At 39.9% G+C, this 26,559-nt stretch overlaps 1 protein-coding gene across 1 annotated transcript; it reads left to right on the top strand.

Annotated features, from left to right (window-relative positions):
- Positions 1-1,214: 1,214 nt before the first annotated feature.
- Positions 1,215-24,919, top strand: LOC134501667 (protein mono-ADP-ribosyltransferase PARP12-like). The gene is made up of 12 exons (XM_063309583.1): positions 1,215-1,571; positions 4,643-4,778; positions 6,668-6,932; positions 9,887-9,979; positions 10,848-10,971; positions 13,272-13,476; positions 16,518-16,638; positions 18,406-18,502; positions 19,270-19,351; positions 21,045-21,175; positions 23,022-23,173; positions 23,847-24,919. Exons 1-12 carry the CDS (start codon positions 1,258-1,260, stop codon positions 24,107-24,109), a joined length of 1,983 nt encoding a protein of 660 aa, XP_063165653.1. The 5' UTR covers positions 1,215-1,257; the 3' UTR covers positions 24,110-24,919.
- Positions 24,920-26,559: the final 1,640 nt, after the last annotated feature.

Here is a 26,559-nt window from a genome sequence, read left to right as displayed (position 1 = left end):
GGGAAGACCGAGAAGGTCGTGGCTCAGTGGATTGGTGAAATTCTCAAAGAGAGAGAGGTAAGACGTTTGAAGAACAAACAGCAACATTTGAAGCAATGTAGTAACATGATGGAAAAAGGGTTTACAAAAAAAGGAAGGTATGGAGAGGTATAGCAAACTAGAAGTGAACTAGAATTAGCTATGTTTCCTTTCCTTCACTCATCTTTAGCTTCTTGTGTGAACCAAGTCATAATCAGGTTGTTGTTCAGTCACTCCTTGTTTTGAATTTCTGTAATTTGATGGACATCATTCTGCCAGGACTATCTGTTGGTCACTGCTTCTTTGAGTTCTTGTAAGCTACTGCTTGTGTCATCAGGGCCAGTACTTCAGACATCTCGTCTTCTGCTGGCCATTTTTTAAACTGAATTTTTATTGCATTTTTTTCCAGTGACTTCTGCCTGTGGATTTCATGTCCAATATACCCAAGTTTTAGCTTCAACATGAGAACTTCCAGGAAATTGTCTGGTTTTCTTCAAGTAGCACTGAACAATTTGTTCTTCTTGTGGTCCAAGGAATATTCAACTATTTTCTCAGCAGCACAATTCAAAGGCATCATTTTGTTGTTCATTGAGCCTTATTTTTATTAATTAAATTTATAAGCCACGTGCTCCCAGTGACTCTGGTGGTCCAGCTTTCACTGCCAGATGTTACTACCAGTCTGTAGTCTGCATTTTAAGATTCAGGTGGCTTACACTCCATGTTAAGTCATCTGGCTTAACAGAACATGGTGTTAGTGCGTTCTGTGAGCCTAACCAAGTAACCATTGTTTATGAACTAATAAACCAAAGCCATAACTTCGCATAGTGTGATATGGGAAACTAGCCTAACCTTACACCATAACCTCTAGCATAATTTGGTGTCACTTCTACTTCTACCTTTGTTGCTCGCCTAATGATGAGTCCTGGACGAGTCGAAAGCTTGCACGCTTTCCCGGCCCTTTGCACTCGACTGTCGATTCGGAAGTACTGTAAAAGTTTCACTTTTCTCATCCGTCCGTTCCTTAGCAACCCAGCTGCGCTTTGTTCTGTTGGGAAACTCTCCGCTGCTTTCACTTTCATTTCTCCTGGGAGAGAGCGGAGTAGAGAGAAGTAGAGGCTGACCCGAGGGGGGTGGGACGAGCCATCTTGAGGGGCGGAAATTCAGCGGAGTAGGAGGAAGAGGAGGTGGTCGCCCGGGGGGCTGCGGCTGGTGGGGAAGGGGTGAGGCTCTCAGGCCAGGATGGACGCGCCCTTTGCCAACGAAATCCTCCGGGGGGTGTGCGCCGCGGGCGGCTCTCTGAAAGTCAGCGAGATTAAGGTCCGACTGGACCCGGAGCGCCTTGACTTGATACTGCAGGATAAGAAGAAGTTCACGCTGGTGACCCGGGAGGACCCCCCCTCGGCGGCCGGCAGCGAGGAGCACCGGGTGGTGGTGGCTACCACCGGGGCGCGGCTGTGCCGGGAGCACGGCAGTGGGAAGTGCGCCGGTGGCTGCCGGCAGTTCCATCTCTGCCGGTACTTCGTGTACGGGGGGTGCCGCCATCAGGCCTCGAGGTGAGCCCGACCCCTCCGCTGTGAAAGGGGTAAGGGGAGGGCCGCTCCCTGGCGAGAGGGACGGGAGCCGTCCTGAAGCCTCCCCGTTGGCCGCCGAGGGGGACTTCCTCGGCGCCTTGCTTTGGGAGGAAGAACTTCGGTTCCCGCGGACCCGTTTTTCCCGGGAATTTCTTTGACCGGCTGCGCCCCGGTGAATTGCGGGAGAAAGGGAATTTCCTCCCAGAGCCGCCCGGCTTCGGAGGCAATTTGCCATTTTATGCGGTGAACTCCGGGAAAGCGGAAGGCGGGGCCGCGGTGCAGGGCGCGCTTCTCGCTCCGGGTTCCTTGCGGGGAGAGTTTGAGACGGCGGCTCGGCGTCTGAGGTTCCGCTTCCCCTCCTGGCTAGAAAAAGAATCCGAAATGCGACTCCCGGTGCCGAACTTGAGGGTCCTGATCCGGTGCTGTATTTTTTGATGAAAGAAGCTCGAACCTTTCCGTAGGGAGGCTGCGTCTTGGAAAGCGCTCCAAGTTCTGATCGTTGGTTCCGACTGTGGGTCTTCAGGGAGATCGTGGGTGATCCTCCGCAAATAGTTTTCTTCAGTGACGTTTTATTTGTAATGAGGTGAAGCTGAGATAGCATTTATGTACGGCCGAAATAAGATGTGTGAATGGACTTAACAGTCTAGCTTTTCGAAAGAAAATGGCACCTGGTTCCACGCCAGAGAGTTTTTCTTCCCCGGGGCCTTTCAGAAGAAAGGTACTCTTAGGCCTAATCCTTACCCCGCTGTTCCTGGCCATCCTGTTTACTCTGCCTTTTCAAAACTTAACAGAAGGAAGTGGAATGTTGTCCTTCTTGTCTTTATTAGTTTACAACAATGTGTCTCTCTGCATATATAAGAAGGAAAAGAATTACAAGCTCTACAGCAGCATTTCTGAGTTGACTCTCCCTTCATTCTCCATTCACCTGTTTTGCCCAGATCTTTCATTTTCTCCAAACTTTATTCACATTGCAAAATTAGGATTTAAAAACAAAAAGTATCTAAAGCATTTATTGGCCAGAATTTTGTTGGAAGAAGCTTTCATTCATATGTGTGTGTGTGTGTTTATATATAATTTTATTAAAGAGTTTTTAAAAAGATAAAAACTAATACAAACTGATATAAGGTGAGAAAAAGAAATTAAGAAAGAAATCAGAGAAGAAGCTAAAAGTGGAAGAAAAAAAAGTAAAATAAAAATAGAAAATAGAAAGATACAAAGAAGTAGCTTCCAATCTTCTTTACAGCAGTTATAAGTACAATTTTAAATTTACCTCTTACTCTATGGTTACAATACAACTCTCTTTCTATAATCTACTCTGTCTAATCATCAAAACCATAAATCATAAGTTCATTTTTTTCTGTTTCACACAAAAAATCTATAAGGGGTTTCCAGTCAGCAATAAACGTAGATACTGTCTTTTCGCTGATCAAAAAAGGGAGTTTAGTCATCTCAGCAAATTCCATCATCTTCACCAACCCTTCCTCCATTGTGGATAGTGCCGAATCTTTCCAGTGTTGTGCATACAATAATCTAGCTGTAGTTAGGTATAAAAACAAAACTCCATGACTTTTTTCCAGCTGTTTGTCCATCAATCCTAAAAGAAAAGCCTCTGGTTTCAGTTGTATATTATTCAGTTGTATATATTCAGAGGAATCTTTAAAATCCTCTGAATCAGTGTATGTATTTGAAACCAGAATTTTCTAGCTTTTTTACACATCCACCAAACATGATAAAATGTCCCCAACATACATTTGAAGTACCTTTATACATTCTAGACAATTTCTCTGGTGACATATACCAACAGTTGTTGTTTATTCATTCAGTCGCTTCCGGCTCTTTGTGATTTCATGGACCAGCCCACGCCAGTGCTTCCTGTCTGTCGTCAACACCCCCAGCTCCCCCAGGGACGGGTCCGTCACCTCTAGAATATCATCCATCCACCTTGCCCTTGTTTGGCCCCTCTTCCTTTTGCCTTCCACTCTCCCTAGCATCAGCATCTTCTCCAGGGTGTCCTGTCTTCTCATTATGTGGCCAAAGTATTTCAGTTTTGCCTTTAATATCATTCCCTCGAGTGAGCAGTCTGGCTTTATTTCCTGGAGGATGGACTGGTTTGATCTTCTTGCAGTCCAAGGCACTCTCAGAATTTTCCTCCAACACCACAGTTCAAAAGCATCTATCTTCCTTATACCAACAGTACATTATTTTATAAAAATTCTCTTTAAGATTATAACATATACATTTCAATCCTTTCAGCCACATATTTTCCCATTGTTCCATCTGTATAATATGACCAAATATTTAGCCCACTTTATCATACATTCTTTCACTTGTTCTGTTTCAAATTTCAATAAAAGCTTATAAATTTTAGCATTTACATGTTCATCATTTGTACTCAATTCTGTTTCAAACTCAGTCTTACAATTTCAAAACCATAAATTCTTTTGTCTACTTTAAATCTAATAATTGTAAATAGAGAACCATTGACAACTATATCCCTCTGCCTCTTCTCATGATTTTATTTTACATTCCCCTTGACAAAACTCTAGTATCTCACGATAAGTTAGCCATTTGTGTTTGCCCATTATTTCCATCTATAAAATGCTTCTGAGGATGAGAACCACAAGGGTGTTTTCGGGCACAACCTGGGTTTATATCTATTCCATATTCTCAGTATGGCACATCTAACATATTGGAAGAAGCTTTCTAAGCTTGCAATCCTATGTACACTGAAAGTCCTGAGACTGAATTTCAAGTGAAAATCCATTTTTCAGATGAGCTCCACTGATAATTTGCCTGGATATATCTGTAGAATTTGCTTGGCATGAAATGGAAGTAGTCTGCCATTGCTTTATTCCAGGATTCTTTTTTTAATTCCCAGGCTTTAAATTACCATCCTTGGAATTCCCAGGAAGTCCCTGGTCCAAGGGCTGACCCAGCTGAGCTTTCAAGGTGCCACTGTCTACTGTCTGCTCATGCCTATGAACAGTGTGTAGTTTTAAACTTAAAAACTGGATACAATGACAAACCATGCTTAATATTTCCAAAACTTTTAGGAAACCGTGCAGGTTTATCCATGACGTTTATACTGACCACAACCTCTCTGTCCTAAAAGAACATGGGCTAGAAGCCTTAAACTCTGATGAATTGTGTCAACTGCTACTTCAGAATGAACCTTCGCTCTTGCCTGAGGTGAGCTTACCACACATGATTGATGCTTCTTAATGGAATGAAATTTAATTGTGCAAGATGTGGCCCACTGAATCATTCTAATTTACCCAAGAAATTTAGCATTGGGAAAATTTCATCTTTTACTTCTGTTTTAAAAGTAAATGTGTAATATATATGGGTTGTCTATTATAAACTTGAGCGCAAAAAGTGCTGTAGCCCACCATTGTCATAACTGCTGATGAGCAAAAGTAGCCTGCATTTTGGGTTGGATCCAGACTTGGTCAGAGTAAACCTGCAGTCAGTAGGATTGAGGACTGTTCGATATAACCCCCATTGATTTCACTGGGCCTAACCTAATTATAACTAATCAAAGCAAATATTTGTAGCTCAGGGTTGAACTGTGGAGTCTTTGGTGTTCTCTGAGCCTTGTTGTTTTCCTGCAGACCTTTCATTGCCAGACTAGGCAACATCTTCAGTGTGAAGAGATCCAGATCCAGACAGATTGTCTAGAATCATGCTAAGCAGTAGTTTGTTTAACCATTTACTGAATAAGCTACAGTTGCTTGGTATCATACTACATACTGAATATAAACTATGGTTTGCAAACTATGGTTTACAGTGGCTGAATTCAAAGTCAAAATCCAGGCCAGAATCAAGCAGTCCATTTAATGACCAAACTATGTGAAATCAGCCATTATGTTTAGACTTGAAAGAGAAGGACAGACTTCATTCTGGTGCAACACATTTTTCTCTGTGATTGATACAGAGAGAAAAGATTACTTGCAACATGCATTTATAACCAGACATGTTCCAGGAGTGTAAACAGTTGTCTTTAAATTTTGTGCTTTGTTCTAATTCTTACTATTTTGTTGGTTTCTTTCACATAATTATAGATGCTTCTGCTGACTACTTCTATTTATTTGTTTATTATTGTAGTTTTATACCTTTGCAACTGTTAATGGCTGTGATTGGTTTACATCAGAATAAGTATTCTTGTCTTAAAAGGGGAAGAAATGTATTTTGCATAGCACCTCTGTTTGATACTTCAGAGGTTGTTGCCATTTTAAGCAAATTAAAACTTTTGCTCCTGATGTGCTCTAACTGGACATTGTGAAATATAGAAGGAATATGCCCTTGCACGTATGCAGGTGGCACTTTTAGTGACTAGCAATGGCCTTTCGAGTGATAAATCAGTATTTCTAGTTGGAGAGCCAGGTTGGTATAGGGGTTAAAGGACTAGGCTAGAAACCAGGAGACTGAGTTCTAGTCTTGCCTTAGGCACAAAGCAACTGTCTGACCTTGGGCCAGTCCCTCTCTCTCAGCCCTAGGAAGAAAGCAATGGCCAACCACTTCTGCAATCTTGCAAGAAAACTGCATGGACATGTCCAGGCAGTTGCCAGGAGTCAAGACTGACTCAAAGGCACACACACAAAAAATGGTCTCAATTTTTGGCTTAGTATTTTTATTTTGGTTTAATCTTTTTTCCAAGATCGCTTTGAAATCCTGTATTGAATGAGTGGGGTATAATAATCCTCATAATAAATAAAAACCATAGGTCTAAGATTACAGCATAGCTAACTTTATCATAAGGAGACATAGTTTATGCTGTTGGATTCCTTTAATAAGGCAGTGGAAAATTTCCACTGAATGGGGTAATCAGTTCTGAATATGCATTTTGGAAGAATCGGCTGGGAATAGAACCTGGTATAATAGAAGGTGTACCCCTGATACTGAATTAGAGTGGCTCCTTGCTCTGTTTCTAAACTTCTCTGGAGATGCTTTGAATCCCACGTTCCTTGTGAACATTTAGGCATGATTGTTTGTTTACACCTTTGCTTGGCTAGAGATAGACTAAATATATCCATTTGCTTTAAAGTTATCAATATATATTTTTTTCTTTCCTTTGGCAGATCTGTCCATATTACAACAAAGGGGATGGGCCTTATGGATCTTGTACCTTTAAGAAGATCTGTGTTAAACTTCATATATGTCAGTACTACCTCCAGGGAGAATGTAGATTTGGGAGTAACTGCAGACACTCTCATGATATTTTTAATCCAGATTGTTATGAGAAACTGGAGAAATGGGGGATGAGCCAAGCTTTGATTAGTAAAATTCCACTGATCTACAGGAATGCGTATGACATAAAAAACAGCTCATCATCAACATACAAAGGTAAAATACTTTATTCTGTTTGAAAGCAGTACAGCAGTCATCTCCAATCTGATAGCTTCTAGATGTGTTGGGACTGCAGTTCCTAATTTTCCTGGCATGCTAACGTGGGAATTCTGGGAGTTGTCATCTCTGCCCAATTGAGAAGTAGTGGGTTGGGAGGGTTGCACTGTCAGAATCACCTCTCCGCTTAGCATTGTAGCAGTTAGCCAGTTTGTGTTGCAGGAGATTTGCACTGGGGTAACCCAAACTTAGTTTGACATTCACCCAGGTGTTTTAAGGCCAGTGTTGTTGATCAGGGAGGTATGCAAGGATTACATCTGTCCACTTTGCATTACATGGTGAAAAAAGAGAGAAAAGATAGTTGCTATTCTGTGCTTTCTCAGCTGTAATATAAAAACCTCAATTATGAAATTGGAAACAGTATTAAGTTGGCTGTATTTGGCTGTTTACCAGTTAGGATTGCATAGTTGGAAGGGTTTTAAACAATTTATGGGAAGATAAGCATTTGGAAAGTTCATTTTTCCAGCTCTCCTGCATGATCAATCAGCAGTTACCAGTCAGTCTTCTTTAGCCCAAATTACAGGTAGTCCTCACTTAAAGACAGTGATTGGGACTGGAATTTCTGTAGCTAAGCGATAGGGTTATATAGTACAATGTCACATGACTGCATCACTTAGCAACAGCAATCCAGGCAGCCCCCGTTGCTGTAGTTAAGCAAGGATCGCAGGTCATTATGCGAGGACCTCCTTGTGACTTCCTGCTGGCTTCCAACAAGCAAAGTCAATGGGGAAGCTGTCAGGAAGTCACAAGACCGGCTCACAAGCAGGCTGGCGGGTGGGTAAGTGGCTGCTGTGACGTGGCGCAAGCATGGCCAGTTGGGGGTGGTGGCTGCTGCCGGGTGCGGGAGGGTGTGCTTGTGGCCACCACAGTGTGAGCATAGCCAGGCCCAGGATGGCTGCTGCCGGGTGCGGGAGGACATGCCAGTAGCCGCCACAGCGCCAGGCAATTGCAACTGGGCGGGCAGGTGTGCGCTACGGAGTGCAGGCAAATATTTCTTTGCAGTAAGCTAATGTTTTTTCCCACCTTGTTCTTCCTCTTCTGAACTTGTTGCTTTTCCCTTATCCGTCACCACCTTCTTTTCCAGTTCTTATATTTTCTTAACTCTCCAGTACAACAATATTGTGCTTTTTTGTACAGTACATTTTTTTCTATGATGGCAGGTGTGGGTATAAAATGAAAACATTAGAAAACAGGCAACTGATTCCCCTTTCAGGTCACTGGAAGATAATTTCTGGTCAGGCAAATTGGTTGGATTTCAATTTGGAATGATTTTGTTAAAGCCACTAAAGACTTCAGAATTTTTTTTTTGTAGCATGTGACTTTTGATACTTGGGCTTAGTATCTTGGGAGCTCAGATCACAACCTTCTTCTCATGGAAGCAGTAATTCTGGGACTCTGCCTCTTGGTCTTCAGAGATTGGTTCCCAGGTTTATAAGCCTGCCAAAGCTGGATGAAGGTTGCCTATAACCCTTCTATTCAAAACTTATTTCGTTGTGTGGATAGAATATTTTGTACACATCAATCATGTGAAATCCTCAGAAGTTCATTAATTAAAGCTAAAATTGCCTTGTTTGATTAGAGAGAAGACAATATCTACAGTTTGTGGTGTCTGGAAACCACTTATGGACTTTTGTGTAAAAAAGAAAAAAATGAACTTACGATTTATGGTTTTGATGATTAGACAGGATAGATTATAGAAAGAAGAGAGTCATGATGTAACTTTAGAGAGAGAGGTTAAAATACAATTTATATTATTTATTTTACACTTTTATATTTATATATTTATATTGATACTGTTTTAATGACATTTTATTCTTCTACTTTTAATTGTCTGTAAACCACCCAGAGTTGTTACAATACAAGTTGGGTGGTAAAGAAATATGACAAACAAAACAAACAAACAAATAAATAATTGTAGTTATAACTGCTATGAAAAAGATTGGAAGTTACTTCTTTATATCTTTTTTCTATTTTTCTATTTTTCTTTTCTTCTTCTTTCTGCACTTTTAGCTTTTTCTTTTTTTTCCCTCCCTTTCTCTTTCTTCTTTTTCATTTTATTTTAGTTTGTACTAGTTCTTATTGTTATTAATTTTCCATAAGAAAATTATGTAAAAAATAAAGTTCATTCATTATAGCATGGTTTGTTTTAATCATGGTTTGCTGACTGACCCAGTTGATTGAATAAACCATGATACATGAACCACAGGGGCTGGATTAACATACTATGCTAAGACAAGACCAACATGCATTATGGTTTTGTGCAATGTGTGAATTCTGCCTCCAGGGATCAGCATGCCTTTTCTTTTGTTGATTGCTTGTGTATGTGAGAGAAGAATTATAGTTGTCCTTGGTGTAAACAATTTGTCAGTAGGTTTTAAGGTGAATTTTATTGTAAACCGCCCAGAGTCCCCCTTTTAGGGGGAGATGGGCAGTGATAGAAATGTGAATAATAAATAAATAAAATAAAATGTTGAGTGTTAGTGGAATTGTTGCATAAAATAATACTTTTTTTCTGGATGTTAGGAACAGTTTAGGCCTTGAAATGCTGAAAGAAAGATAGAAAAGCTTATGCCTGTTAATAAAATATGTTAGTCAGAAAAGGTGCTCCCAACTCCTTCAGATTTTTTGCCACCATAAACTAACAGAGCTTTTTTCCTACAGAATCTTAATGAAATCAAGAAATCCTCTCCTAAATCATGCCCCCACCCATAACCTTTTAACCATAGCCTCTTTCTCTCCTTGTAATTCTAGAGCTGATCTAGGTACTTGTTTCTTCCCTTGAGGGGTATCAAACTTTGTCTTGGTTTGTAAACCTCAGATATACAGGGAATTTTAGTCAAAATAATGTATCTTTTGTCATCTTGAGTCAAAGTATATGCTTCATTTTTCCTTAGAGAGAAGAGAAAGTCAGGTATTGTCCACCACAGACACTGATGAATCAGATATGATTTGCTTATACCACATTAGGAAAAGTTGTAGCTTTCAAGGTAAGTGGGGTAAAATCCATGTTGGGTGTTCTGGCATCAGTTGGGTCAAGCTTTCCCTGGTTCTGAAATGTGATATGAATGCTACTATTTCTCACCATACCCTTAGAATCATGGGAAGAGGTCATTTAGGCTGAGTCCAACCCTTGCTCAGTGCAGAAATCTAAAATAAAGGATCCTAGATTGATGGCTGTCTGGTCTCTATCTGTATAGAGACCATCACCAGTCAGAGAAATTGGTTCCCTTATTAATTTGATCTTGGTTTTGTGTATTTACAGATACCACAAAATTGACCTTTAGCATCATTTCAGAGCAGCTTAGATGTAGTGCACAGGACTTCTGTAGCTTAGATTTTTTTCAAAAAAGAAAATGCTGGTTTGTAGTCTCTGCTACCACCCACTGCTAGTAGCGCCTTCAGCTGAAAAAAACAGTTTTTATTTTAGAAAGTCATGGTGTAATTTCACATTTGTGTTGTGAAGTGAGGTTGTCATCTTTTGCTGTTAGGACATATGTGAGAATGAATAATTAAGAACTAGAGCTACCATATTTACGCTGCAAAAACCTGGACAATTATTCAGCAAAGAATTATGAGGGATTTTTGGCTCTTTTTTTTGCAGCCCAGTTTTGGAGCTCTCTTAGAAACTCAAGGCCTGATTTGTAATACCTCTGATGACATTTGCTATGTAGCACAAACGAAGCAATTAATGTGCAAAACAGGAAATAAAAGGTCTAAAAATGGAATGAATATTTGCAAGGGGCTCCCGATCCTGTATACATGACAATTTCATCAGTACTAACTCCTTAGTATTTCTGCTTGAAAAGTATTTTAATCGATCAAGGCTATAATATAATACGGGTTTTGTCTATCTAGATAAATGTACCCGAGTTCACTACCATTTGCCATATAGATGGCAAATTTTAAATGGTACTTCGTGGAAAGATCTGGATGATATGAAGAAAATTGAAGAAGCCTACTGTCGCCCATTCAGTGAAAGGTATAGATAGGTTAATAATTTGTTCTTACAATAATATGTTCTTGTTCGACTTAAATTGTATTGATGCTATTTTTGCTACTTTTTCCTACTTTAAATGTTTTAATGTGTATTTAGCTGTTCTTAATGGTTTATCTACTATTGTAATATGTAAAAGTGATATGAAGTATTTTAATTTAATATAGGGTTCCTATGGAAATTAGAGGAGCGAGTGTCTTCAAGTCAGTTTTTGACTCCTGTCAGTTTTTGACAAGTCCATGCAGTTTTCTTGGCACCATTTTTGGAAGTGGTTTGCCCCTGCCTCCTTCCCAGGTCAGTCCTCCCAAAATGGAATGACTGACCCAAGGTCACCCAGCTGGCTTTGTGCTTAAGGCAGGACCAGAGCTCACAGTCTCCCGGTTTCTAGCCTGTTGCCTTTAACTGCTACACCAAACTGACTCTTGCCTGGACTAGGCCCTGCAGTTTTCTCAGCAGTGTTTGCAGAAGTGGTTAGCCATTGCCTTCTTCCTAGGGCTGAGAGACCGTAACTGGCCCAAAGTCATCCAACTGGTATTAATCTTCTAATCAAAAGGTGTGCAATCCTTGATACTTCTGATCATACATAAATCCTGTTGGCAGATTGCTGGGAAAGCCTTTAGCCCAGGAGAGATCAGAAAAGTCACACACACCAGGCATATCTATAAAAATAATTTATTTACAGAAAGCAAAACAAAAGCAAAACATATTTAAAGGACTTAGCTCTCATTGAGAGCTACCTGGCTTGCTACATGCCGGCACAGAAGAGAAAGAGGAACTGAAACAAGTCCGGGCAGGTTCCTCCCCCCAGGTGCAATAATTAACATTCGAAAAGGGGCAGTTGAATTCAACCTCTGCACCTGGCCAAAATGATTAGAGACAATAGCACCTTAATCAGTAGGAAAACCATTAACAAATCCCATATTGCGTTACTCTATTTCTGGATTTGTGTTTACTGTAAGTGCACAGTAACCAGATCCAGATTGTGACTGCTGCAAGTGGATGAGAGAAACTAAACCTTTCCTCTCAAGCCTCTTTGTTTGCAAAATTTTTCCCTCCAGTGAAGTTTTTATTCCTTTCAGTCACTCAGGAATGAATCAAAGAAGCCAGGGAAAAAGAAGGCTTCTCCCATTCGGTACGCAGATCCAAATCTGGATTGGGCTGTTATGTATTTACTGTAAATAGAATCTGGAAGTGGAGTGGCATGAAAGTACACAATTTATGCTTCATATAATTCAGCTTTTAGACTCATATAAAGTAACACTTAAGATTTTGATGAAGCCAGTGCAAAAGGGTGTAGAACTCAGTTGGTTCCAGTCTAATGTTGGGGTTTATTCAGTGAGACTGAATTTCTCCTTTCCCTTCTTTTGAGTGTGCAGAGATGGGAAGAATGAGAATAATGGAAGGGGGAGATTTTCAAACACTTGATTTTAATCAAAAGCCTAGTATTAAAAGAGTACTTCCCATTAACCTGGATCTGCCCAAGGTTTGAACCTGGGACTTCTAGCATATAAAGCATATGCTGTACCAGTGAAATGCAATATAAGACAATGTAATGTAACTATTACAATGATACAAATCCTTTCGGTTGTCTCTTGCTTTGTGTATCATAGATATGGCCTCTTTTATGACCATGTTACCACCTACTTATCATTCTGGCTTTACAGTGATGTTCTAAATGAGGTCATATGCTTAATTATTGCTGTAGTTATGAAGCACCTGATGCTGAAACAGTGCCTTTTGTGAATATTTTTTCCCCTTAAAAAAAAACTTGCTTTTTGGTGACATGTTCAAGGAATAATTGTTTCAGATTGAATTTTGTATGCCTTTTGATTTCTCCTTTAGCAACTTTAATTTTAAAATCTGTCCATCTTCATCCTAGATAAAAAGGAATCATTCTTTAGATTTGGCTTTGGGATTGTGCCCCTGAGGTTAGATAAAGCTTTTTTTGAGTGAAGGCATTCTTGCCCTAAATTAGCCTCACTTGCTATTAGGAATTTGCATCCATAGCAAATGGGATACAGTCACTATTGTAAAGGGTGAAAAGCATCTGGAATAATAACTTACATTGAGGAGCTATTTGGGGTTGCAGGGCTATGAAGAATAGAAGTTTTGGGATTCTTCTGAGGAATACATCAGCCAGCTAAAAGTTTTCTTTCCATGCAGAAAATATTCCTCACTGTTCTAATATATTTTTCTAGTTTTCATAAAAAGATGATTAAAATAGAAGATGGGAGAATATGCTTTTTCTGAAAAGCTATAACCTTTTAAAATCCCATTGTCCACAGCGTATTCCACTTTGGATGGAAGGAATGTGGCCAGGCTTTACAATTGCAATATATTGATTTCTCCACAATGACATGTGGCTCTGCTAAAGTTAGACGCCTCTCCACACCATCTTCTGTGACCAAGCCTCCTCACTATATTCTTACAACAGATTGGATCTGGTACTGGAAAGATGAATATGGTATATGGAATGAATATGGAAAACAAGTAAGTAAAGCTTTCTTACATTGAAATAATGTTGCAATTTTCTTCTGTATTCTGTAATAGTGTCCTAATAACTTTGGTACCTGGGATGAAAATCCAGCTGACATTCCTCTTTTACTACTGAATTAATGTAATACATAAACTGTGGCTTATCCTACCCAGTCCTCACTAAAATGAGTCAGAATAGGTATGTGTAAGAGCACCACCTAGTTTGGTTATTTGGAAAAACTTTGTTTCTTAAACAGAAAAGCAGTGAAATTAAGAAACAGCAGTACAAAATGGAAACTTTAACAGCAAGAACAAAATAAAATCAGAGTCCATGTTTTTTAAAAGGCCAAACAAATTAAAAAGATACTGGAAAGGCAAGGGAACAGATTTCAACTCCCATAATCCCTAGTAAGGCAACCAGTAGAAGTTTGGGGAATACTGCAAGAGGTGACACATTGAGTTTAATTTCTTCTTAGAATAAATGTTCCAATAAATTATGGGTATCAGGAAAGCCTGTTTACAAAGGATGTTTTACAAATGATACACTCAACCAGTATTTGGGGGACATACCTGCTTAAGTATCAGAAGAAAGGCCATCACATATATAATCAAAATATGCTGGCTGGTTCATGTGAAAATAGACAATCCATCCAAAATCTGGCCATTAAATTTCAGTTTGGATAGTGCTGGAAATAAATGGATAGCTGGTGAAATTGTTTCCCATTAGCTGGTCTCAGTTGTTAATAATTCTTGTTTATTGAAGATGGAGCCAAGAAGAAAGGCTCAACCACTTCTAGCTAGAAGGCAGGACTTAAGATTTCTTCCTGATCCATAGAGGAAACTTTCTGTTCAGTCTGTAGTTCTCTGTTCTTTCATGGAGGAAGGTTCAGAAAGAGTAGAAGATGTTACTTCCAGCATTGAGAAAAAAATGGGGCAACTGTTTGTTAGATCATTGCACTGATAGTGGGTTGCAGTAGACACACCTGCTAGCTGGGGCTACCTTATGCAGACTGACAACTGCCTTGGACTCCGTTCTCCAGGAAGAATAAGGGGCATCTTTAGTTGACCACCCTCATGTGCATCACTTCCTCAGAAGCCCTTTTATCCCCAGACATCCATCATTTCTCTTAATGGGACTTGTCATTGGTTCTTAAGGCTTTAACAACTGCTCCCTTTGAACCTATCACATATATCCCCATTATCATCCTCTCCTTCAAGAAACCTTTTGGGTAGCATTAACATGTTGGGGAACCAGAAGTATTCTCTCCGTCTCTCTCCCTCTCTCATGGGATTTGTGCGTATTTCATCAAGACAAAGTGGTGCTAAGATTGGATCACTGCTTAATGAAGAAGGTCATTTCCAAATCCACTAAGCACAAGATTGTGCTCCCTAATTTCTTCCCAGACCCTTCCCACTTTAGAAGATGAATCTGGTATAAGTTAGAGGCGTGCAGATTGCTAAGAATATACCTGAAACATATTCTAGAAATGGAGGACTGATAACTCATCTCCCCAGGTTTCCTGTTTTGTGCTGTTTGATCCTCCATTGGTTAAAGGTTGGTCCTCCATTGGTTAGAGATAGGTTGGTCACCTCAGCCAGCTCATTCTTTTTTGGGGTGCAGCTATGTCAACAACTCTTAATAGCAAAGTCCTGCCAATAGTCCCTTGTGGAGTATCAACCTGGGCAGAACCTCCTTTGTTCATTAAACATAATTAGGTAAATTTGCAACTTTGGACATGAAGCTATGGAGGATGCTTTAACTTGTATTCACCCTCCCTGGAAATAATGCTATAGTATCTCCCTTTCTTATCAACTCTATCTTTGAGGACTGAGAATGGAAGTTGGATACACCATGAAGTACCTTCCAAGTCACTAAAAGATGAACCAACACTGTCATCCTACAAGAACAGTACAATGTCAGAGACAGTTCAAGTAATAAAAGGTCAAATTGTTAACTATTTTAGTGTGCTTCCTAACTGTTATAAATTGTTTCTCCATTTTTCCCTTTTTTTCCCAATGGCAAGGTTTTATATTGCTAGAGTGAATTAAAGAATTTGAACTATACTCAGCCAAAGTCAATGTGACTAAAAGGGGGAGATGTTCTCCATTGAACAGGAAGTCTTAAACCCTGCGTTTTAGCAAACAGTAGAGTTAATCATTTCTTTTCAAATCTATCTTTTGGTGATAAAAAAGATACTTCATAGTAAGTCCACCTACTGGTCTCTTCACAGGTATCCCCAAATACAACACAGTATAGATAGGTCTTTCTTCCTTTTCTTTTTTTTTTTAGTATTAATTTTTATTGAAGAAATTTTCTACAGAGTAAAAACAATACAAATTTAAAGAAGAAAAGTGATAAGTAAGAAAGAAAAAAGAAAAGAAAGAAGAGATATAAGGAAGCAGCTACCAATCTTCTTTACAGCAGTTATAAATGCATTTATGTTTTATCCTCTCTCTCTCTAATATCATAGCTCCCTTCTTTCCATATTCTACCCTGAACCCATAAATTACAAGTTCATATTTTTCTGTTTTCAGCAAAAAGTCTATAAAGGATTTCCAGTCACTAACAAATGTAGTTGTTGTCTTTCCTAAATCAAACAAGTCAGTTTTGCTATCTCTGCAAATTCTGTCATCTTCACCAACTGTTCCTCCATTGTGGGTTTTTCAGAGTCTTTCCATCTTTGTGCATATAATAATCTTGCTGCAGTTACTATGTACAAAAATCTTCCGTAGGTCTTTTCTAGTTGTCCGTCCATTAGTCCCAGCAAAAATAGTTCTGGTTTCAGTTGAATATCAGTCTTTAATATTCTTTGTATCACTCTGTGTATTTGAACCCAAAATATTCTAGCTTTTTTACAAGTCCAAGCATGATAAAATGACACTTCATGTTTTCCACATTTCCAGCATAAATTTGAAGTACCTTTATGCTTTCTAGAGAGTATAGATAGGTCTTTCTAATCCTTAAGAAAATCTTAATTTTTTTATAAAAAAATTCTAAGAACCTAGGTTTTTCTGGAGTGATGTGCAAATGCTTTTGTTTGGTTCTGTGGTACCAGGATGATGATCATGCTGCTGCTACTGTGTCCAGCTTTGACTTGGAGAAAGCCTATCAGTCTGAAGTATTTACGACCCTCCAGTTCTCTGCTGGGATACACAATTATGAGATTGATTTTAAAGGTATGTTTTCCCTCTTGCATCAGCTGAGTTGTTTGGAAACAGCACCAGATAAAAGTCTATGTTGTCCTGCCTCAGCCAAAATATTTGATTCCTTTAGCCCAATATTGTCTATTACAGTGTTTCTCAACCTTGGCGGCTTTAAGCTGTGTGGACTTCAACTCCCAAAATTCCCCAGCCAGCTTGCTCAAACTTCAGTTCTTGGAGTTGAAGTCTACACAGCTTAAAACCACCAAGGCTGAGAAACACTGGTCTGTTTGGAAGAGCTTTCCAACTGAATAGAGATCAAATAGTTTTGTATTAATAAGCTTGGATATAATTAAGTTATCATATTAGGTCAGTGGTTCTTAAACTGTTTCACCCAATAACCTTTCCCCCAGTCTCAAATATATAATACATCATTATACCCCCACAAAAAACCCAGGTTCTCTTGTTTTACATAAGCATTTCGGCAGCAGCAGTCCTGAACTGGATCCTTGACTCACAAACAAGCAATTACAAATTGCTCCATTACCTCCAGGATATGCTCAAATTACCCCCAGTTTAAGAACCACTGTAATAGATCATAAAGTCAGTAATAGTCAAATTGGGTAGGATTACCTAGTGATAGAAGGCAATTTGTCCTCAAATAATACAGTCCCTGCAAAGGTGCTCTAGAGGGAGATGCTCGTTAAGGTGCTGGGCTAGAAACCAGGAGTCTTGAGCTCTAGTTCCACCTTAGGCCTGAAAGCTGGCTGGGTGACCTTGGGCCAGTCACTCTCCCTCAGCCCAATTCACCTCACAGGGTTGCTGTTGTGGGGAAAATAGGAGGAGGAAGGAGTATTAGGTATGTTCGCCACCTTGAGTTATTTATAAAAATAATATAGTCGGGATAAAAATTAAATAAGTACATAGATAGATTTTTTTTCTAGGTTAGGAGCAGATACTTGAGCCTTTGAAGTGCGCCTTCAAAATGAAGCCACAAAGCAAAGAAGCGTCCCCTTTTCTTTGCTGAGATTGAATGGTCACGCACCTGGCTTAAGTATAGCTGATTAAGGTGGATAGGGCTATTTTGTCATGTCCAAAAGAGACACTTCAAGATCTATCATATCTGTGAATTGCTTCACGGGTAACATCATCCAAGCACGTAGCTTCCTAAAAAACATGAGTGGTCTTGCTTGACAAATAACTTCTGTCTTTAAAACATTAATATAAGTTGGAATCAATGTTGTGTAAGAAAGAGAATATAAAAACTTGGCCCCTTTGATGGCTGGTTAATAGAAGAGGTTTTTGAATGGAATGAGGAGTTGTAGAGATAAGTAGAGATAAGTAGATACAGTTAAGTCACTGTGACTTTCTGCTTGCTTCTAAAGATAAATTTGTTGCACCAATTTGTAACCTGATTTTTAATTTAAAAATCAGACTGGAGATTTGATAAGTCAGATCTGTGGGCAGAAGGGGCTTAACATGCCTTAGGATAAAGGTAGACAATCTTTGGGGGCCAGAAGCACATTTGATACTTTGTAGACAGGAGGGTGCACAATGTGACACATAAGAATTCCAAGAGAAGCTGGAAAAGGGGGGGGGAAGTGTGTGTGTGGGGGTGCTCTTTGGACAGCTTTGTTCATTGTTGTCATTCAATGTTGCATTGTTCATTATCTGGTCTAAATAAGGGTGAGCTTTGTTCTGCCTAGGGTTTGACTTTCTCAGAATCCTGTTAGGATTCTAGACAGACTTTTTCTTTCCCAAGGTACAATTCAATGTTTTGAGGGACGTGTGTGCATTTTTCAGCCATGAAACAAAAAAACATGAAATATCAAACAGAACGAAGTGCTTGTAGGCGGCCTAAGTTTGTGTCTTCAGAAGAAGTGGAGAAGAAGAAAAAAAGGTTGGTGACCTGGATGGATGGATGGGTGTGTGTGTGTGAGGGGGGGGGGACCCCATAATTTGGTCTGTAGTTTGGAAAGTATGTATGTGCAGAATCTGTCATTCTGGGAACAGAACATTCTGAAGATCTCTAGAACATTCTTCTCTAGACCACATCAGCTCAAGAGTGGTACATTTTGCAGACCATCCTAGTTGATTTCCCCAAGCTGGTTCCCTTCAGAGATAGTGGTCCAACACCAGTAATTCCTAGCAAGTTGTCAATTCTGATTGAAAAGGAGGGCAGAAGCTTGAGGAAGGTCAGTTTAAGGCAAGAAGAGAGAACTGAAATGGCTATTGTGTGACTTACCCACTACCTGCATGATGTGAAGAGGCCCCTAGCGCAATGCTATAAAAGCTCAATAATAGATGATGAGGTGCATTGGGACTCAAGGATAACAACAGGGTGTGGTTAAAAAAAAGTCCAGATGGCAGTCATGATGGTGTGATCAAAGTTCTGCCTGTTTTTTAGTGGGTGCTAATCAAATGTTAAGTGCTTTCAGTTAGCAGTGTAGACGAAGAATAGGGAAGGATGTTCACTTACATATCACTGAAAGTATCGCTGGTTGCTTTGATTTCCCCTCCTTCATTCAATTTGATAGGTGTTCTTAACACTTGCTTCAGAGTTACATTCCAAAACTGAATTCCTTGACTTTGCTTGATGATCATTTTTTTTCTTTGCATTATTTAGAAGAGACTGTTGATTAATTCTGCAATCTCTTTATTTGCAAGTGGGCCAGAGCAATCAAAGGAAAGCTCTACACACATTCCATCTCACTGGGACCAGTCAGCCTTACCAGATCTGGGACATGCGGTAGGTTTCACTAAACTAGGTAGATGATTCTGTAGTTCCTATGCACTCACTCAGCTCAGTATGTTACGTAATATTTGTGTGTGTGTGTGTGTTTTAGATCAGGCACTGTGCATAGCGGTATCATAACAAATAGACAAATGTTATTCTTCTGCACAAATGCTGGTGGTCTGTCCTTGGCCAGCTCTGGTTTTGAATGTTTTGTTTGAGTCACTTAATTTATGTTTTAAGGAAGTAAGGTATTATTCTCTTAGTTTTTATTCTACATCTTCTTCCTCTGTCTGTCTGTCTGTCTGAGAGAGAGGGAGAGAATGATAAAATTTAAATTAATGATCTAGTAAACACTAGCAATAGAAAATTGCATGTCAACCACAGTGCTCATATCCAGTAATGCTAATAATAATAATTTCTTCAATTAAATCTTCTGCCCTGCCCATCTCTATAAAATAAAGAGTAAGGCAGCTTGATGATCAGTAGGTTACAGAGAGCAAGGAGTGAAATTGGTGGTTAAGAGCCAGAATTGTGTAATGATTAACATGCTATGCTGGAAAGACTGAAGTTCAAGGTTCCTTCACATGGGGGAGATGCTCACTGAGTGATTCAGGGCCAACCCACTCAATTTCAGCCTAATCTATATTGCAGGGTTGATGTGGGATAGAAAATGAGATGAGACTCCTATACAAGGTATCCTCTGCTCCTTAGAGGAAAAGCAAGCTAGAAATGCGATAATCATGAAACGAACCACTTCGTGAGGATGCCTTTCTCAGAGAGAGTCTGCCTGCCAAGTCTGAGGGAACAGAGAGCAAAGATTCCCTCCTATTATGTGTCAGGACAGGAGGAGTCACAGAAGTGGGCATTTTCTGTGGGAGCTTCCCCCCACCCTTTGGAATGGCTTGGCCCCCAAAGCAAGACTGGCCCCCATTTTTAAGGCAACCCTGGTTGCTTCAGAAGGCCTTCAGAGATTGACTAGTGTTGGCACTAAATAGGTGGTTTCATCTAAAGTTGTTATATTCAATGTAATGTTTTTAAATATTTTTGCAGTGAGACATACCATATATTTTGCTGTGGCTTGAACTGTACATTGTGTAGAGTCACCCACACTGAAGTGGTATATAAATCTTATAAATAAAATAAAAGTTCCTGTTTCTAAAAAATCACCTGTTGTGTGTCAGATGCTGGGAGAATTCAGAGCAGGGCCAAGCTGGATCAGATGTTGTTCTGCAACTCCAGTTAGGTAGTAGTTGCTAAACCCTCAGTAAGCAAGAACTTGTTAGAAACCACTGCGATCTTTCTACTAGATAGTCACTAGACAGGGAAGGGCAATTATCTGAGATTTCAGATCTTTTAATCTCCTGTACCAGACAGACTTTATTCTCTTGTTCTTTGAAGCACTATTCAGCATCAGATTAAATACTGGCACTGATTAAAAATAGTATAGTGACAGGAATATGCAGGATGGCTCATTGTCCTAGCTTGATCAATCTTGGGAATTTTACTCAAAAACTATGAAGATGATTCAAGACCTAGATCTAAGTCTTCCCTGTCTCATCTTCCCTGATCAGTGGATATCTAAGGACTCTGTGACCTGTTTTGCTTGGAAAGTTAGGACAGATAACCGTATCTAAATTTTGCTGCATAAATTAAGCTTTCCTCCCATTTTGAGACACACGTTTATACGCTTTTTTCCTCTTTGCAGCTGGTCAACCTCCTCCCATCCTCCAGTGAGTACAGAAAAGTCCAGGTTAACTTTCAGCGCACAATGCCCAGGGCCACCATTGTGGCAATCAAAAGAATCCAGAATGTGTCCCTTTGGGAAGTTTATCTGTGGTATGTGCAAACTGACTGCACTGGTGTTGTGTAATTGGCTTCTCTGAAATTGATTTTTCAAAAGCTTCAGGTTTCCGTTGCGTAGCAGAATGCTGGATAAAATAAGAATACTTTCTTGGAAGAATTCCTCAGTGTTATTTAGATTCAAAATAGTGGGGGTTGATCATGGTTGTACTGTCAGAGAGCAGAGAATTTAACTTTCTTACTCTTTGGGGACTACATTCTGATGGTCACATAGCTAATTATTTGACTGAAAGCTTCTGTCTTCACATAAACTGGTTATCTCCAAATGCTGGAATATAAGTAGAGTTCCTTTTGTGGCAGTATGTTCATTGTTCAGTATAGCCTTTCCCTAGTAGTGTGTGAATCATTCAGAGGGGTTAGGGACTTTTGTCAAGCATCCCTCTGCATCTCCTGCTCAAAGCATATCTTCCTAAAGCAGCCACGCCATGTCTGGACATAGCCATTAGTGGCTGTGCTCAGGCAGCGTGGGGAGGTCCACAAAGCCTTGAGGAAATGTGTAGGAAGTCCCTTTCTGAAGAGTTCCCCACCCATATTTCATGGAAAGGGTACCTTTGTAGATATCTCTAGGCCCAGTAGAAAGCTCTCCTGGCCTTGCTGTCCCACCACCATTGCTTTGACAATGTATGCAGGAAAAAGGAATGCTGGTGGCCCAGAAGGATTTTTGGTTTGTTAGTCAAATTGTCTTTACCTCCCATGAAACCCCTCCAGAAGAGAATGAAACATGTCTGTAGTGGAAGGGAAAATTAAAAGGAAAGGCTGGTGCCCAGGAGGAGTCATTTTAAAAAGCTGAGCAGGACTTTGAAACAGCAGTTCCTTCATTACAGATTTCTCCTCCCATAACTCTGTAACTTGTATTCTGGGGCAAGAATTAAATCATGAAAAAAATATGTAGGTATATGTACAGTATTTGCAGACTGTTTTTCAGCTATAATAGTTCCCTATATTGGGTTGCAGTAAAAATACATTTGATTCACTTGTTAAATATTTCTCACTTGTCATGAATAAGCAACGTATAAAAAACGAAAGGACACACAAAATGAAAAAGCATGCCAAATTAGCAGAACTCTCCAGCACCTAAAACCAAGAAGATAATAGGTTGAATCCCCATCCTCCCAATCTCTTGGATGTTAGTTTTGGTTATCCTCAGCCAGCATGGCTCACTGGGTGGGATTCTAACACATTTGGCTGGCAGCAGGTTGGAGAAGGCTAATCTAACCACTGGAAGATGATCAGAATAAGCAAAATAGAAAATGCTACTCTTTCCTTCATCTATCTGCTGACAGCCTCTATTCTAAAGGCTGCCACAGGGGAGGGGAACCTTGCTTCTTTAATGGAGTCCACCACCCATAATTGTTCATCCCTGGTGCAGGGCATCATTAAGAGAATTGAATATCTAGGGTAGGGTAGGTAAAGGTAAAGGTAAAGGTTTCCCTTGACGTAAAGTCCAGTCGTGTCCGACTCTAGGGGGCGGTGCTCATCTCCGTTTCAAAGCCTTGGAGCCGGCGTTGTCATAGACACTTCCGGGTCATGTGGCCAGCATGACTCACGGAACGCCGTTACCTTCCTGCCGAAGCGGTACCAATTAATCTACTCACATTTGGATGTTTTCGAACTGCTTGGTGTGCAGAAGCTGGGACGAGCAACGGGAGCTCACCCCGCTGCGTGGTTTCGAACCGCCGACCTTCCGATCGACAGCTCAGCGGTTTAACCCGCAGCGCCACCGCGTCCCATAGGGTAGGGTACCCAGTGCCAAGTATCCGCTTTCCAGTTCCTCTTTTGTTTTCCCATTATCATACTTGCGTCATTTTTTTCATGCTTATAGGCAGAAAGAGCAAATGAAGAAGGCAAATGGGGGGAAGGATGTGGATGAAAGGTCATTGTTTCATGGAACAAGTAAAAACCATGTTGATGCTATCTGCGAGCAGAATTTTGACTGGAGGATCTGTGGTCTTCATGGTACAGCTTATGGCAAAGGTAGCTTATATTGTGTTTTGTGCGTAAGAATTTAATTGAAGTTGATAGACTTCCTGTACTTCTGTACCATTTATTTGGACTCAGATGTTGGCAAAAGTGGATGGGGAACTCTGATCATCCAGATGTTGTTGAATTGCAAGTCCCAGTAGATCTCTCCAATGATCATATTGGCTGGAAATAATGGCTCTTGGAATCCAACATATCTGAAGGGTATCTGGTTGAAGAAGGATGTAGTAAAGAGGGTTTTGTATCTTTAAACTGGGTCTGTATTTAGCAGAAGCAAAACTCTGCCCTAGATATGTGCAAAACCTATCGTTCCAAGTATGGAATGTTCAGTTCCTCCTCTGAATTAATGCTGATCCAGCTGTTCTGGCGGGGCGGGGTCTGATGCTGTTCTGAAGACTATAAATGACTTCAAATTTTAATATTAGGTTTTATTTGTTGCATTTATATCCTGATATTCAGGAGCTTAGGCTGGCACACAACATCTTTTCCTCCAGTTCTCACCAAGGTGGATGGAGCTGAGATGTAGTGACTGGCCCAGACCAATATGGATTTGAACTTGGGTCTTCCCAACCCTTGTTTGGCATTACAACCACTAAATACACTACATTCACCTGTTCAACTTGTAGCATGGCCCCTTTTTCTTTATGTCTTTCTCTCTTCTTTATAGGAAGTTACTTTGCCAGGGATGCTGCATATTCCGATAACTACAGTGGAAACAACTCTTCTATCAAGACCATGTTTCTCGCCAAAGTATTGGTGGGAGAGTTTACAAATGGCAATTCTTCCTATCTCCGCCCCCCTGCCAAAAATAACCAGGACAATCTTTTCTATAACAGCTGTGTGAATAGTCTCCTGAATCCATCCATCTTTGTCATTTTTGAGAAGCACCAAATTTATCCAGAATACTTGATTGAATACAAAATTAAATAGAATTTGTGGGTAGAGCATGTATTCCTGTTTAACACACTGCTAAATGAGCTCCTTTCTGGATGACCACTGAAGGCCTTAGTCTTCAGACACATTCATGTTAGGACTGTCAGCATTTTGTTTTTTGATTTTAAACATCTTTTTGATGGATTAGAAAAATATCCTCTTCTCCCCCCATCCCCAAAATTGGGCATCTTAAATGTAAAAAGCAGCCTTAATTTTTACTGTCAGAGCTCAATAAATCTATGGGTGTTAAGTGCTTTCTTAGAAGAAATATTATTCCTTTCTCAAGGAGGAATACTTTTGCTGTGATTATACTTGTTCTGATAGCTATATGTCATGTAATATGTCATGTAAAATCCAAGAGAATGCTTTTGTATTCATAGGCAGATTTAATCAGTTAAATCAGAAATGACTCATTGACTAGGTTTTGTTTGGGGAGCAATAGCCCTAATACTTAGCCTTAAATAATAACACACACACGCTTGCATTAATTGCAGCAGAGATGTGCAGTAGTTTGAAAAAGTGCTTTGGAGCAGGCATGTACCACACTGATCTCTTGGTGCTGCCTTATGCCAATAGATATGGTGTGCTCACCCACACCTGCTCTGAAAGAATTTAATAATCTTATATCTGGACTTTTAAGGCATTGGACATCCCTTAATTGCAGATAATGTTGCAACAAGAGCCCGCATGAAGCAGCACTGGTTTTCATAATCTCTAATGTGCTATTTGAAACAGTTCTACTGTTTTTGCAGTAGATATTAAGATTTTAGCATTAGCATAAATTCATCTCTTTTAATGGCTGTTCTCTTTCTAAGGCCCCAGACCGATAACCTTCAGTTCAGTCTGCCCTCTGTCTGTCTGTGCACCTTGAACCTCCATATGAACCAAATAACTGTGACCATCATTTAAGTTTTAAAAAGTGAATAGTGTGCCTTATTTTTTTCTGTACCTTGTTTCTCAAATATGTCTTTTTTTTATACTTTTAGCATATGTCTCTCAAAGATCCTTCTCTAAGCTATTACCTTCTAGATTTATTGGATGACAGTTCCCAGAATACCCACTCAGCATGAATGTTGGCCATATTGGTTGGGAATTCTGGAATTGTAGCCCTTACATCTGTAAAATATCAGATTGAGGAATGCTGTTGTAGCATTTTTCTCTGTTTTACTTTACTAGAGCTTGTGATTCCTCTCTGGCACAGTTAGCTGTCTGCACTGGATTTTCTACTTTATAATATGATTTTGTAATTTGTCTGCATCTCTTGTCATCAGGGACCAACTTTTTAAAATTGTAGGGTTTGGATATAAAATACATGTTGGGAATGTCATTTAAGAATGTGCCATCTGTTTAAATAAACCTTGTAACAGAAGTCAGTTGTTTGGTTGCATTAGATGGTATCTTTTTGTTGCATCTCAATGGATATATAGTTGGCTGTGATGACTTAATTATGTGCTATTGAAACCACAAGACACAACCCTTCAGTGTGAATACGGTGAATGTAATTGAATGGGTCACATACTGAGTTTTGCAGAACTTTATGGAACTCTTAGAGCAAATAACATCCAGCTACAGCTATACAACTTTTTTTTTTTTGGCTTCCTGTGGCAGACTGAATGGCTGTGCCTGCTGGTTCCGTGGGCAGAGCTGACAATGTGGTAATTTTTTTCAGGCTCAGGCAGGTTTTCGTGAAGCCCAGAAATGTTCTCTGGATCAAGGAGAGTACCTGGAATCATCCCATCTGTCCTCCGGGCAGCTGTTTGCAGTCAGAAGATCAGAAACAGTATTTTGCTTTCAACTGGTAAGAGCCAGCTGGGAGGCGGGGACTTCATCACTGTCCAAGCTGCGCTGTAGTCTTAAAGGGACACTTAAGACCAGCAACCCCAGTTCTAAATCACCAATTTGTATTTTTTTTTAAGTATATGTACCCCAAGAGAGGCTTTCTACAGCGAGGAGAAGCTGGTTCTCTTGGTGCTTAACGTTTTGGGGATTATTTTTTTAAAATTCTTTTCAGTTTTAGATTTTGTTTTCCTTCCAAAGAAAATTCCAAAGATTGAGAGTAAACAATTGTCTTCCTGTTATTTTTGTACTAAATTTGAAGGTACTAGCATTTTCCTACACGTTGAACCGGCTGTTCTGAACTTTCAGTTTTCTGCTCCTACTTTCCCCGGGGAACTGTGTGCATATCTCACTTTCGCTTATGTAAACTCATTCCAGAATCCTTTCATAACTTTGACTTTCACTGGTTAAGCTCCTAGGGGGCGCCATAACTTACTGCATGAGACATGGAGGATTTCAAACAAATTCTGACAGATTTAAGAGAAAACATGGAGAGATGGGTTGGGGCTTCTGCTAGGAGCTTGAAGGAGTGGGTGGAGCAGCTACAAAGAAATCAGCAAGGAAGGCATGGATGAGAAGAGGAAAATGAAGGGAAAGTTAAGGAGAAAGAG

The sequence above is a fragment of the Candoia aspera genome, chromosome 7 (genome assembly GCF_035149785.1).
Source record: "Candoia aspera isolate rCanAsp1 chromosome 7, rCanAsp1.hap2, whole genome shotgun sequence".
In the NCBI taxonomy this organism is placed as follows: Eukaryota; Metazoa; Chordata; class Lepidosauria; order Squamata; family Boidae; genus Candoia; species Candoia aspera.
Note: the sequence above shows the minus strand (reverse complement) of the source record. Positions and strands in the feature narration are given on the sequence as shown.

Coding starts and splice junctions, on each gene's coding strand:
- LOC134501667 (XM_063309583.1), top strand. CDS start 1,258: ATGGACGCGCCCTTTGCCAACGAAATCCTCCGGGGGGTGTGCGCCGCG. Junction 16,639..18,405: donor TTATGAGATTGATTTTAAAG/GTATGTTTTCCC, acceptor TGCATTTTTCAG/CCATGAAACAAAAAAACATG. Junction 23,174..23,846: donor TGGTACAGCTTATGGCAAAG/GTAGCTTATATT, acceptor TCTTCTTTATAG/GAAGTTACTTTGCCAGGGAT.